The 15,157-nt window shown below is 51.3% G+C and overlaps 1 protein-coding gene across 1 annotated transcript; it reads left to right on the forward strand.

Moving 5' to 3' along the window:
* Positions 1 to 1,325: 1,325 nt before the first annotated feature.
* On the forward strand, positions 1,326 to 14,786 carry LOC112445697 (rho-related BTB domain-containing protein 2-like). The gene is given in 8 exon segments (XM_059884483.1): positions 1,326 to 1,349; positions 1,710 to 2,727; positions 3,030 to 3,115; positions 3,117 to 3,149; positions 4,674 to 4,824; positions 9,178 to 9,266; positions 10,266 to 10,371; positions 11,714 to 14,786. Coding segments are annotated over 8 exon segments (1,725 nt in total). The 3' UTR covers positions 11,932 to 14,786.
* The last annotated feature ends 371 nt before the right edge of the window (positions 14,787 to 15,157 follow it).

The raw sequence follows: 15,157 nt of genomic DNA on the forward strand, positions 1-15,157 counted from the left end.
TGGAGTCTCTTCTGTCCTGGCCAGCTCTTGTTAGGGGACTCAGGTGTTCTAGGACACACAGAGGGAGACACTAGTTGTCCCTCCAGCCCCCATGCTGTGGGACCCAGGAGTGAGCTGACCCCACCCCGACTCGGCATGCAGGACCCCCAGGAACCATTGCCTTTGCTTCCCTCCCCTCTCCCTGTCCCACCCCCTTCCCCCACCCCTTCCAGTTGCTGGAACGTTCCCGAGACGTGGTGGACGATGTGAGCGTGTCTCTCCGCCTCTGGGATACCTTCGGAGACCACCACAAAGACCGGCGCTTTGCTTATGGGAGGTAGGGAAGACCCCCGCTGCCTCAGGGAGCCAAGTGGATGGGGTTTTTCCCCGAGGTATGAGGACACTCTGTGAAACTGAGTGGAAGGAGTTTCACTCTGTGAAACTGGGAGGAAGGAGTGGAGAAAACAGCCCTGGGAGACCCTTGACGGGAAGGCAGCCTGGGTGGGCAGGGAGCCGGCTTTGCAGTCGGGCGGCCTGGTTTCAGTTCTCCCCTGTTAACCAGTAACACTGGGACTTTGAGGAAGGCCTGGTTTCAGATCTCCCCTGTTAACCAGTAACGCTGGGACTTTGAGCAATTAGGAAGGCTGTTCTGAGATGAGTTTTCTCAGATGAGATGGTAAAAGCGGTCATGTCTAAATCTCAAGAGAGCTGTGAGGTCAACCCAAGAATCTTTGAAAGCTCTCAAGTGCTAACTTGGGGGTACAGAAATAGGAAGTGCTATGATTAAATGTTTTGGGGAAGATCACGTGAGCTGATCCATATGACAGTTGTGGGACTGCAGTGTAGGGGTGCCATTGGGTATGTGCTCTCCCTTGTTCCAGCAGCAGGGAACCTATCACTAGCTTTTTCTGCCTATAACCTCACTCTCTCCCACCCCAGATCTGATGTGGTGGTTCTGTGCTTCTCCATTGCCAACCCCAACTCCCTCCACCATTTCAAGACCATGTGGTTCCCAGAAATCAAGCCCTTTGTCCCCGAGCACCTGTCATCTTGCTGGGCTGCCAACTGGACCTGCGTTACGCTGACCTGGATGCTGTCAATAGGGCCAGGAGACCCTTGCCTAGGGAGGGTGCCTAGGGAGGGAAAGGTGGCAGATGAGGAAGGGGAAGAGGAAGTGGGGGGAAGTTGTGTGTCTCTCAACTCCCTGCTCAGCCCTGAGAGAATGCACAGAGCCTCACTTCTCTCTCTCCATTTGAAGCAGACTCACATAGGGAGCCAGTAAGAATGATCATTCTTTCATCCATCCATCCATTACACATTGAGTGGATAATACTGAGCTAAGCATCATGAGGAGAGAAGGAGAAGGAGAGGTAATCTTTGTATGAAAGGAGCTTATAATCTTGCTGGGAGATGAACTGGATAGGTGAATATGTTAAAAACCAGCATGCTAATTGCCAGAGAGGTAGTCAGCCCTCCCATTACTTTGAGCCGGGGAGATCACCCAGGCCTCCCATAGACAATGGAGGGCTTCCTGGAAGAAGAAGGGATCTGGCCAAACAGAGGAGAAAGGGAGTGGAAATGAGCAGGGCAGGAACGGGGCTTAGACCCAGATCCTCAGCAGGGATGCCCCCAGTCAGGTGAAAAACACACAGGATCGGGGGAATGCATCTCCCTGCCCCCAACTCCTCCGCCACCGACATGAATTTGGCTTCCCTTCTTGAACGTGCCAGGCCATCAAGCCCAATGAGATCCTTCCCCTGGAGAAGGGCCAAGAGGTGGCCAAAGAGATGGGTATCCCCTACTACGAGACGAGCGTGGTGGCGCAGTTCGGTATCAAGGATGTGTTCGACAACGCCATCCGGGCAGCGCTTATCTCCCGCTGGCACCTGCAGTTCTGAAAGTCCCACCTCCGCAATGTGCAGCAGCCCCTGCTGCAGGCGCCTTTCCTGCCCCCCAAGCCACCGCCCCCGCTCATTGTGGTGTCCGACCCCCCCTCCAGCAGCGAGGAGTGCCCTGCCCACCTCCTGGAGGACCTGCTGTGTGCAGACGTCATCCTTGTGCTTCGGGAGCGGGTGCGCATCTCCGCGCACAATATCTACCTCTCCACATCCTCCTCCAAGTTCTACGACCGGTTCCTCATGGACCTGAGTGAGGGGGAGCTGGGGGGACCCTCCGGGTCAGGGGGTCCCCGCTCAGAGGACCACCGGGGTCACCCTGATCAACACCACCACCATCACCACCACCACCATGGCCGGGACTTCCTGCTCCGGGCAGCCAGCTTTGACGTGTGTCAGAGTGTGGAGGAGGGTGGGGGCTCTGGGCACGCTGGGCTCCAGGCATCCACCAGCGACGGGATCTTACGGGGCAAAGGGACAGGGTACCTGCCTGGGCGGGGTCGAGTGCTGTCTTCCTGGAGCCGAGCTTTTGTGAGCATCCAGGAAGAGATGACAGAAGACCCACTGACTTATAAATCCCGGCTGATGGTGGTGGTGAAAATGGACAACTCCATCCAGCCAGGGCCGTTCCGGGCTGTTCTCAAGTACCTGTACACAGGGGAGCTGGACGAGAACGAGCGAGACCTCATGCACATCGCCCACATCGCTGAGCTGCTTGAGGTCTTTAATCTGTGCATGATGGTGGCCAACATCCTCAACAACGAGGCCTTCATGAACCAGGAGATCACCAAGGCCTTCCATGTCCACCGGACAAAACGGGTTAAGGAGTGCTTGGCCAAAGGCACCTTCTCACGTATGAAAAAGGCTTTAGGAGCTGGGGTCCCAAAGGCAGGGGACTTCCCTCCAGGAGCCTTCTGCAGAATCTGGGTTGGTCCAAATAGCATTCTGAGTCATCTCAGCCACTGATGTCCTGGAGATATCATGGCTCTGCTCCTGAAACCTAGAGCCTCCAGCTTTAGATTGTGGTCATGTAGTGCTCACAGACTGTGGCTTCAGGAGGAAGCAGTCATCTGGGAGCAGTGTTGACCCGTGGGGCTGGTTGTCCCATATTCTTTCACCCCATCCTCACGTGATGCATCTTCTCTCACCCAACAGATGTGACCTTCATCCTGGATGATGGCACCATCAGTGCCCACAAGCCCCTGTTGATTTCTAGCTGTGACTGGATGGCTGCCATATTTGGGGGGGTCACTTGTGGAGAGTTCCACCAGGGAGGTAAGGCTAGGATGGAAACAGCTGGGAGGGAGAGAGGCTTACTCCCTTTCCATCTGAGGCATCTGTCACTTTATGGTACTTCCTTCAGCCTTGACTCTGTACAAACCACCAAGTGATGGGCCCAAGAGAAGTTTATGAGATGGCTCCTATAGCCAAGGACTTTGCAATATACCAAGATGGGCAATTATGGTCACATCCTAGCTCTATAGTTGAGAAAAAACTTTTTTCTTAAAGCAGTAAGAACAGATTTTTATTCAGAAACTATTGCAATGGGGGAAAAGAGACCTCAGTATAGAACTGGTTTTAATTCTTAATTGAGCATGATCAAGTGGAGTTTATAGTCAAGGTGTAGGGTGGGAGTCAGTGGGTAGAAAATTACTTAGAGGAAACATCAGGAGTCAGTGGGAGTTCTAGCCAAATCAAGACTGGGGTTCAAGTCTGACCTCCTTTCTACCCTTCTCTGAACTGTGACACTGACTGTCCATCCCTCAGCCTTGGAGTTAACAGTGTCCTCCTTTGTGAATCTACTTAAAGTTCCAAGGGTCCACACCAAGTGTCTCCAGCTGATCTGAGGTTTCCCTTGAGTATGCGGATGAGGTCTTTTATTTCTGCTGAGTACCCTTCTCAGCTCTGGTCCCTTAGTCAGTGCTCAGCAAACACTTGAATGAAAAGCTGAACAAAGAATGTTAGAGCATAGCATCCTATAACCCAGAGAAGGCATTTCCTAAGGTTTCTAAGTCAGGGAGATCCTTTGGAGGAGGGAAGGGCACCCCTTTCCAGTATTTTTACCTGGAGAATCCCAAGGACAGAGGAGCCTGGCGGGCTACAGTCCATAGGGTCGCACAGAGTTGGACATGACTTAAGCGACTTAGCACACACTGGAAAGGGAGTCCTTCTGGGAGGTGAAGCAGAGAGTTCGAGATTTGAGTTGTCTCTGCTCCCTGAAGCATGAGTGGGTTGAGAAGTGCAACGTGTGAGATGGGAACTCTCCAGAGTCACAGAAGCAGCTGTAAAGTTCCAGCCAATTCCCAGTGCAGCCTGGAGAGGCTGGCGGCTGATGAGAAAGCAGTTTTTGTGTTGGTCCCGCTCTGGAGAGATCCCAGAGGCCCAGAGCTGTAGCTTCGAGCAGCCCAGAGAGACCAGCTGGTGTTTGCTCCATTCATCCACATCCCACTTGCACTGCTCCCCGAAGGATAGAGTGGGGCCAGGTGCAGGTGACCAGAAGGACTCCTTTATGCTTCCTCCAAACCAGAAAGATGCTAACGCGAGTCCAGGTCCTTTTAAAAGCTGTTGGAGCCCTGCTCACAGGTGCTCAGCAGATGGGTTCATTGCAGGCTGTTGGTGTGGGAGATTAGCCTTTGGGGAAGGAGGTGTTCTGAGCAGGTCCAGGGACCACAGAGGGGTGGCAGCCTGTCTATGGGAGACCAGCTGTCCAGGCCAGGGCCTTCTGAGTTCTTCAGAACTGCTGCTCTTTCCCTAAAGCTGGACCTTGCTGCAGCCTGCTCCATTCCTTCCCACCCGCAGGTGGTATTTCCTTACACAAGCAAGAGCTGCATGCGGGCCGTGCTGGAGTACCTGTACACTGGCATGTTCACCTCCAGCCCTGACCTGGACGACATGAAACTCATCATCCTGGCCAACCGCCTCTGCCTGCCACACTTGGTCGCCCTCACAGGTAGCTAAGCCCAGGGGAGGGGCCTCCAGGGAGGAGGAGGAGTCAGGAGACCCCCTGGGAGTCGTGATTTCTTCTCTCACCTGTCTCCTCCTAGGGGACAGGCCGCCAGCACCAAGGGGATACGTTTACATAGCGTGAGATACGTCGGTGCGTATTGGGGTTGTGGTGAGGACGTGGATGTAAGGAAATGTGTGAGAGGGATGCTTGGTGGGCTCACCTTATAGGTCTCTCTAGAGGTTATTGCGGTGCAGCAAGTGGGCACCAGTAGATGCCAGGGCTCGAGGTTCTCAGCTTGGCCACACTCAGGCAAGCTTAAGAAGTCAAAAAGAACAGAACACCGTTCCTCTTTCCTACCCTTGCATCTCCTCCTTCTTCCTTTCGTTTTTCTTCCCCTTTCTCATTTCCTTCTTCTCTTCCACCTTCCCTTTCTCTTTCTTCTTCTAGAAACACAGTAAACATTGACCTAATTGTTGGTCACTCCTAATTCTTTGATTCCTGGAAGATCCTGCGAGCTAGAGCTCAGGTTTCAGGATGGACCAACCCCAGAGGCTTGGGTGGAGCAGGGACTGGGGCAGGAGGGAGACCAAGGAGCAGCGCTTGGGGTGCCAGGGCAGGAGGAGAGATGGTGCAGTGCAGATGAGAAGTCATGTGGAGCCCGTGGTGCCCGCCGACAGGTGGCGCTCCTGAGCTGGAGTCAGCATGTGCGTTCCATTGATGTTGGTGTTGGTACCTGTACTGGCATTGATGTCCAGGTTAATGTCCTTGGGTGGGTCGGCGGCAGAGAGCAAAGCCTCAGATACTGAGCTGAGGTTCAGGGAAGGACCTGGTGTTAGAGCTGCTGTGGCCCTCGGCAGATGATCAAGACTGGGACTTGGCTATGAGGGAAGCAGCAATCCTATGATGAGAAATGAGTTGAAAGGTGGTGCTTGGTCCCTGGAAGAGGTGGAAATGATTGACCAGAATCAAATATTAAGAGCTGAGCCTGCAGAGGCAGGCCAGGGGACACTGAGGGCTTTAGGGCAGGGAGTAAGAGGCTTCTAAAGATTTCAACTGCAGAATTCCCTGGTGGTCTGGTGGTTAAGGCTGCACTTCCACTGCAGGGGGTATGGGTTCGATCCCTGGTCAGGGAACTAAGATCCTGCATGCTGAGTGGTGTGACCAATAAATAAATAAAAAATAAATAAGATCACAGCTGTAACAATTTGAAAAAGTGGTGCAGCGTTCCCAGAACACAGAAAACAGTCCAAACTCTTAGACTAAATAACTTTTTAAAGACTTGCTACAAAGAAATGGCCCAAATGAAAAAAAAATGTATTCAGGTGTTTCTTTAACTTTGTTTCATCATAGCAAGCAATCAGAAACAAGTCAAACAGGCACACTGGTTAAGCACACGTGGATGGCTTTTGCAAGGTAGCCATTAATAATGTTACCTCTCACTGCTGCATGGAAAGGCTTATAGAAAATAACCTTGAATGGCCTTTCCTGGGAAATGCTTCATAATCGCTAAAAAACACATTTAAAAAATATGTTTCTATGTACCTTGCCAAGGAACAGTGGAAAATGCCAAGTGTTGTATAATAAGTGACATGTTTTGTGATATAAGCTTACTATGAAGTTATTAATTTAAGCTTAATTTTTAAAATGTTAAATATTGCACAAAAACATGTAATATGTGTTCATCTTGATAAATTATTACAAACCGAGTGGCCCTTGCTCGCCACACCAGAGCCCCTAGTCTGTCCCTCTCAACCATAGGCCCTCCCCACCCCGAAGTAACCATTCTGCCTATTGCTCTAAGATTTTATAACTGCTCTTCCTTACTCTTCTTCATAGTTATATCATCCAAGTGTGCATCCTGAAACACTATAGCATGATTTTATTTTTTATATATCTTTAAAGGTTTTTTTAATCTGTAAGTTCCTTGTCTGTTAAAAACAAAAACAGAACTTTCCCTTGGGATATGTTGGAAAAACCCTCTGATCCAGGGAACCTAGATTTTTTTACTGATCGCCTTTCTGTAGTCCACCATGTTTCTGTCTTATCAACTGGCCTTCAGGTCTAGAGGCTAGATTAGATCCAGTCTTCTTTTGGTGAGACTACATTTTGTAGGCTGTTTCTGCTTTTCATCAAGAAACATAGATCATCTGCTTTTCTCGCTTTTTGTGGTGTTAGCAGCCTTTGAATTTTATTGCCTGGATCCATTCATTTATTAAGTGTTGTGAAATGGTAATATTCTAGTTCGGTCTTTTTTTTTTTTTAATCTGTTAGAATACTTTCAAAAGGAGGGAAACTTTCCCTCACCTATGGTTTGATTTCCCAGTAGAATAGTTCATGTAGGAAAGGCAGGTGAATATGTGGTATTTTAATTCACCAGTTGTTTTTCTTTTCTCTTATATTTATGTAGTTATTTGGCTGCAGTGGAGTCTTAGTGCTGGCATGAAGGATCTTTAGTTGCAGCATGTGGGATCTAGCTCCCTTTCCAGGGGTTGAACCTGGTCCCCTGCATTGGAAGTGTAGAGTTTTGGCCACTGGACCATCAGGGAAGTCCCTGTTTACCAGTTTTCAAGACACACATTTGTTTGCTATCATCTTTTGAGAGTGACCAGTTGATTTTTTGTTATTAATATTACATGTGATTATGAATTTTTGGACTTGAACATACTCTATTGGTTTTTAGTTCAGGTCAGTTGCTCAGTCGTGTTCAACTCTTTGTGACCCTATGGACTGCAGCATGCCAGGCATCCCTGTCCATCACCAACTTCTGAAGCCTACTCAAACTCATGTCCATCACGTCAGTGATGTCATCCACCCATCTTGTCCTCTGTCGTCCCCTTCTCCTGCCTTCAATCTTTCCCAGCATCAGGATCTTTTCAAATGAGTCGGTTCTTCACATCAGGTGGCCAAAGTATTGGAGTCTCAGATTCAGCATCTGTCCTTCCAATGAATATTCAGGACTGATTTCCTTTAAGATTGACTGGTTGGATCTCCTTGCAGTCCAGGGGACTCTCAAGAGTCTTCTCCAACACCACAATTGAAAAGCATCAATTCTTTAGCACTCAGCCTTCTTTATAGTCCAACTCTCACATCCATACATGACTACTGGAAAAACCATAGCTTTGACTAGATGGACTTTTGTTGGTAGAGTAATGTCTCTGCTTTTTAATATGCTGTCTACGTTGGTCATAGCTTTTCTTTCAAGGAGCAAACATCTTTTAATTTCACGGCATCAGTCACCATCTGCAGTGATTTTGGAGCCCCCCAAAATAAAGTCTCTCAGTATTTCCGTTGTTTCCCCATCTATTTGCCATGAAGTGATGGGACCGGATGCCATGATCTTAGTTTTCTGAATGTTGAGTTTTAAGCCAACTTTTTCACTCTCCTCTTTCACTTTCATCAAGAGGTTCTTTAGTTCTTCGCTTTCTGCCATAAAGATGGTGCCCTCTGCATATCTGAGGTTACTGATGTTTCTCCCGGCAATCTTGATTCCAGCTATCGGTTTTAAATAATTGCAATTAGCTTTATGGAAACTCAGATACTCTGCTGTTCCTTTAACCTGTAGAAGTCTTCTCAAGTTGGCTGCAGAGTCTCTAGAGGAGCTTTCGATGCTCTGGAATGACAAGATGTGCCAGGTTCATTGTGTACATTTCCTGCCCCATACCCGTATCAGCCATTTCTCTAAGAAGTCTTGGCTTCCTGTAGTTGGAAATGGGATTTCAAGGCTACAGTATTTGCATTAGCAATGCTTTTGCTATTGGGATGGCTGTTGTTTCTAGGTCTTTTCCCATGGACTCAGCTGAGACATATTACTTTTAAAGATAAAATACTTTATCAGTTTATACTGACACAGTTAAAATTCAGAACTCAAAGTGTTTACTTCTTCCCTAGAAAGGTCTTAACATGAAATGCAAGGTTAGTACACAATTTGTTACAAAATTTAAATTAAAATGAACAACTTGATTTAATCCTTAGTTCTAATCTATAGTTCTCAGCAAATTTGAGATTTAATACCCTCTCCCATCAGTATCAATGGCTGATTCTCAGGGGTGGGGGCTTTCACCCCACCTGTATAACTCCTTGCTGCAACATGTGTAGCTTAAAAAGCTTCATAGGTTATTCTAGTCTCCGCCTTCACTTCCCACCTCATCTCCAGTGGGAAAGTCTTGCTCCAATCCTGGTTTCCTCACTGGTAGGAGCAGACTTAAATCTCCTATGGCCTTTCCTGGCCTGTTGGGACTTGCCCCGGACCTCTCTTTGCCCTGCTGTGGGCCCCTGCTGGGGCCGGGGAGGGGATAAAGAAGTGCCTGTCCACTCCTGTGGTTCTTCAGCCCGTTCCTGGCTGTGTGTGTGTCACAGAGCAGTACACAGTGACTGGGCTGATGGAAGCAACCCAGATGATGGTGGACATCGACGGGGACGTCCTTGTGTTCCTGGAACTGGCTCAGGTAGGATGACAGGGAAGGAATCTCTGCAACATTCTCAGCTCTGGGCTCTGCCTGTTGGCAGCAAATGGGGAGGGTTTGGGAGGTGGTGGGTAGGAAGGAAACCCATTGACAGACTTGGTTCCCCCAGTGGGCAGACCCATCTTATCCTGCAGGCCAGAGGATTCACCCCAACATGCCAAGAGAAGAGGCTGGCTGTGGCAGGAAGGGACAGAGACTTCAGGCAACCGTTGGGCCGGGGAGGGAAACCAGAGCCCTGTATAGACGTGGTTGCTGCCGGCTGGAGTCATTTAAGGCACACTGGGGACTCTCCATCTAAGATGAACTTCCTCCTCCATTTTCCCAAGTGACAGTGTCAGTTGCTCAGTCATGTCTGGCTCTCTGCGACCCCGTGCACTTTAGCCTGCCGGGCTCCTCTGTCTCTGGGATTCTCCAGGCAAGAATACTGAAGTGGGTTGCCATTTCCTCCTCAAGGGGATCCTGCTGACCCAGGGACTGAACCCAGGTGTCCTGCACTGCGGGCAGATTCTTTACTGTCTGAGCCACCTAGAACAGGCAAGCAAAATCTCCCCTACCAGCCGTCAGGGTGCCAAACATTGTAAAGATTAGTTTCTGAAGTTAAAATAATGCAGATATGCCTGGGTGGTCAGCTCTCTAAGCCCGGTTGTCAGCACCTTAGTGCAGGCTGCTCTTGTCCAGCATGGAGGACAAGGGGTCAGATCTGAGGAGGGCAGACCCAGTAGGAGGCCACCTCATAGGACTGTGGGTTTCTGGGGCTGCTGGGGGCAGGTCACGGGTGAGGTGGTGGTGATGGTGCCAAGGAGCAAACCCATGTCATTCCATCGTGGTTTTGTGTGGCCTTGCCTCTCGAGGTGGGTTCTTTGTGACTCAGGGCCTTTGGCCACCTGCGCCAAAGCTCTGGCTCTGAAGGCAAAAGTAGACATCTGTGTGCAGACCTTGGCCCAGGGGTCCCAGCACAGACATGCTCCTGTCTGTTCCCAGTTCCACTGTGCGTACCAGTTGGCTGACTGGTGTCTTCACCACATCTGCACCAACTACAACAATGTGTGTCGCAAGTTCCCCCGAGACATGAAGGCCATGTCCCCAGGTGAGCATCCCCAGCGGCATTTGTCGCCTCCCTCTCCTTGGGTCCAAGCCTCTGACCTGACCCCAGGGCGCCCAGAGGCTGCCAAAGGCCCCTGTGGGTGGGGAGTAGCCTGCAAACATGCACCCAGCCCAGCGGAGGGGTCCTGGAAAAAGTGCTGGTGTGGAGGGCGGCCCCCCAGCCCCAGCCTGCCAGAGACTGTGGGCAATTCACTCTGCCCCTCTGAGCTTCTGCTTTTCACAGGTACAGTCAGACTAGAGGTGGTGTTTTTTAGATGTTTGTGGATCAAACTCCACAATAAGAAATCCATTTTTGTTTGTTAATTTTTACAATGTTGGTTGGTTTCTGCCAAACAACAATGCAAATCAGCCATAATGATACATATATCCCCTCCCTCTTGAGCCTCCCTCCCATCCCCACATTCCACCCCTCTAGCTTATCAAGAATTACATTTTACCTTGTGACCGAGTACACATATTGAAAAATTTATCAGTTGTTTTTAATACTGTTCACGACTCATGACATTAATTTCATAACCTGGGAATGGGCACAAGTCACAGCTTGGACAACACAGATCTGGGCATCCTCTGGGGTCCCTGCAGCTTGGTCTCTGCTTAATTGATGTCTCAGGTCCTGGGGCCTGACAGGAATCCAGGGGTCCAGGATTCATGGGATCCAGGGAGAGGTGTGGCTGGCCTCCCCCAGTTGGTCTTCACTGGGCACCATCTGCTTTGCTGTGACCCTCCTCCCTAGTACTCTACCAGGTCTCCCACTCCTGCTCTCTCCTCGTCACCCTTCTAGCATTTTCTTTCTAAAGCACAGCTCCAACTGCCTCACTTCCCTGGTCCCAAACTTTCGTGGAGCCCCCACACCTTCTAGAAGAAGTCCAAACCCCTCAGCCTAGCCTTCCCTCCCATCTGAGCTCCTGCATACCCCTACCCCCCGTACCTCCCCTCTCAGAACCTCAGCTCTGCCAGCTGCACCTGCTGTCAGCCCAGCCAGGCCGAGCATCTTCTTGCCCACAGCTCTTCTCACCGTTTCTCCCTCATCCCTTGTCGCAGCCTGCTTTATTCTCCAAGCCTTGATAGGATCTTCCCTCTGCCTTTGAAGAAAGACGCAAGTGGAAATGCCTTTCCCCAGTGTGGACCGTCGGCTCCACTCCCTGGGCAACTGACTCTCTTTGGGGGCTCAGTGAAGGCAGGGCTTCCACTTCTGGTCCCCAGGGGTTGGCATGTGGGCCTAGGAGGACCAGAGGCATGTTCCATGGCAGCGGGGCAGGGGTGGGAGTCCCTCTGCCCCTCCTCCTGCGTCTTCCTCACCCAGCCCTACTGCCGTTCTGCCCCAGAAAACCAGCAGTATTTCGAGAAACACCGGTGGCCACCCGTCTGGTACCTGAAGGAGGAAGACCACTACCAGCGGGCCCGGAAGGAGCGCGAGAAGGAGGACTATCTGCACCTGAAGCGGCAGCCCAAGCGGCGCTGGTTGTTCTGGAATAGTCCGTCCTCGGCGTCCTCTTCGGCCGCCTCCTCGGCGTCCCCATCCTCCTCCTCGGCTGTGGTCTGAGATGCTGCCACCCTCTTCTGACCCTGCTGCTGTTGTCCCCACTTGTCTTTGCCCCTCTGCTCCTCCGCATCGCCCCCTCCACCTCCCAGGGACAGAGGACTCGCATAACCAGGACCCTTTGGGTGGAGCTGCTCTCACCAGCCAACATAGCTCAGCACAGAGAGGAGGGAGCCTGGCCTCGTGGACCAGAGCAGTGGCCCTGTGCAGAGGTCCTGATTCCATGGCTGGCCGGGAGACAACTCTTGGAGGCGGGCATCGGGGAGAGAGCTGAGGACTGTGGCATCTTGTCTGTGGGTCGGAGAACCCTAGCATCAAAGGGGAAATTCTCCTGCTGGGAAGCTGTGTGTCCTGGTCTGCACAGGCAGCCCCCTCCCAGGGAGCAGCAGTGGGCAGGCAGGGTCCTACCTCTGTTGGCCCCACGTCTCCATTTATGGAACTGAAGGGTTATAGTGGCTTTGTGGGCCTTTCCACGTGGAGCCTACTCAAATCCTCACTGGAAAAGTCAGGGTAGAACTTAAGCCTTCAGAGCCCAACTCCAGGCTTCCACCTCTGTGGTGCAGCTGCCAGAAGCCGCAAGTAGAAGGCTTGCCCTCTGCCAGCATTGCTTCCGGGGCTGTGGGCAACCAGGCCTGAGAAGGTGGCAGAGGTTTTTCAGAGCTTCAGCCCTGGAAGCAGTGCTTCTTGGTGCAATGAGAAACTTCTCTTTCCCCCCATCCTTTACTGCTCAGGTTTGGAGATGGAAACAAAAGGAAACACTGGAACAGGGGGAGAGAAAGTAGAGGGTGATGGGACCTGAGTACAGCAATCCCATGCTCCTTTGGGCTCCTCCCCCCCGCTGCTGGCCAGCACAGCTTCTAATGGGGAGAGGGTAAATTTTGCAAAAATACGCAGACAATGAACAAAATCACCACCGACAAAAGCATTGTGGCCTCTGTCCCCTCAAAAGAAGAAAAGCAGAAAAAGACCCTGGATGGCTCTCATTCTTATAAAGCCAAGCAGGGGACCCCATGTGGATGAGGCAATGGTCGAGGTGGTAAAATTGACTCCGATGCTTTTCAGGAAAGCAGTGTAACCGGCTGTGACCGAGGATGTCCTGGCCCCACTGACTGACTCTGGAGGGCATGGTGCATGCCTTCAGCATGCTGTGGATGAGATTGCAGGGGCGGGGAGGGGGGGCTCGGGAATCACCATGGTGTTGGACCCATCATGAGAATCAATCTGTTGTCAGCTTCAGCAGGTAACTCCATAGGATATGACCGTGTTGAAGGGGTGGGATGCGGTAGGGGTCAAAGGTCAGGGGAAAGGGCACTGACATGGAGAATAGGAGTCTTTGTAAAGAAGGATCGTAATGAAGTATGTGACCTTACTCAGTGCTGGTTGGTGAGAACAGGGAAGAATGGGGGAACTGAACAGGAGCAAAACCAAGGTCAGTCCAGAGAAGAGGAGGGAGGAGACTGGAGGATGGTGGAGGATTAAGACAGTATCTTGCAGCCCATGGGGGAAAGCTGGGCCACAACTGACCCTCTCCCCCTTTTCTGATTCTGATTTGTATCTCACTCCACACACCCTTGTTAGATTCAGAACACAGGGTCCCTCTGATGAAGGTGGAGCCAGAGAGACTGAGCTCCTGTCCTCAGCACTCAGGACTCATCTCATCTAAGAAAGATGCTTTAAGGAGAGGAACTGGGTTTTGGTCCCAGGGCCCGGTGTGGGGGGCTCTACCCGCAATTATCTGGCATAGAGCAACCGCCCGCCCCCCCCCCCCACAAAAAATGGAACCTCTGCATCAATTTTGTGGTGCCAAGACCTAGAGATTTGAGGTCAAGGCCTTGTCAAGAGAAGGAGCAGGAGGTGGCAGGTCAAGTGCGTCTTGAATGGCTGTGACCCTTGGTGTCCGAGCCCTAGACTTCAAGGCCATGGCTGCCTCCCCTCCAAGTCCTCCAGGTGGCAGGCTTGGAAACCAGACATGTGCTGCCCTCTACTGGCTGGTCAGCTCACTTCTGCTGAGCTCAGGGTGAGGCTGAGGTGAAGGGGACAGAAGGGGAACCTCCTAGGTGGGGTGTGCTGCTCTGCACCAGCCCCTTCACTCTGGGAAGGGTGTAGGAGGGGCCATGGGGGCCTCCCAAGAACTCTAGGGGGGTGGGAGAGCCAGGACCTGAAATCCAACAGCAGGGGAATTAGGTCTCCATGAGCTTACAGGCCTGAGGCGTCTGGCCCAAAGATGAGGATGCAGAAAGGCCAGCAGGGACAGAAAGGGAAGGCGGCTCAGGAGTGGCAGGAGGCTCACAAGTGAGAGGCCACAGCAGGATCCAGCAGGCAGGGTCTCGGCACCCCTTCCAATAGCTCCGTCAGAACCAGTCCATACCTCCAGGAGCCCAGCAAGCCCAGGTGGGACTCAGAGATACCACCTGGGGAGGCTGTGGGGGACCTGGGCCAGCCCAGTCAGGGGAAGGGCAGGGAGGAGAGGGATGGAGGAGGGGCTGAATTCCAGTCCCCCAGGAACCTGGTGCCCAGAAATCGTGAGTCAGAGCAGGAGACACATTCACACAGGGCAAGCTTGAGCCTGAGGCATAAAAGCGAGAAGGAAGGAGTGGGTTACACAGCAAGAACACACACTCCTGCACCCGCATCACTCAGAACTCTAGAGGAGAACGGGAGGATGGGGGAGAAACACACACACATGCCTCTTTTTATATAAAACTGCATATTTAATTTGGTCATGAATTCATAAACACATGAGTATTTTGTACCTAATGGCCTTTCTTGTACTGTTTGATATTTCCAACAAACTCTTCTAAGGTGAGAACTTCCAATGGAGAGAAGAGTGAAAAGATAAACAACCACTAGTGAAACAATTGAGTGCCTGTCGTGGGTCAGGGGCTCTTTGGACTGGATATAAAACAAGGCAACTTCAGGCTCTCATCAAGCTTACCTTAAATAAACATGATGAACTCTGACAAGGCTAATACTTTAGGTGGGCACTAAGGACGTCCTCCGAGAAAGGGATAAGTGACCTGACACTTGATTGACAAGAGTTCATTTCTATCTTCCTCTGAAGATGAAGGCAGAGTGCCCTCACAAAAGGAACAGCAAAAGCAAGAAACACGTGACTTCCGGGGAACAGAGGGGCAGTAGGGCAGGACCTCTGAAAGGGAAGAGCAAAGGGCTATTGCACCAAGGCCACTGAGGTAGGACCCCTACCAAACTCCACTGGGGCACCATACCC

Source organism: Bos taurus, unplaced genomic scaffold, assembly GCF_002263795.3.
Source record: "Bos taurus isolate L1 Dominette 01449 registration number 42190680 breed Hereford unplaced genomic scaffold, ARS-UCD2.0 Leftover_ScbfJmS_315_1043, whole genome shotgun sequence".
NCBI classification, from domain to species: Eukaryota; Metazoa; Chordata; class Mammalia; order Artiodactyla; family Bovidae; genus Bos; species Bos taurus.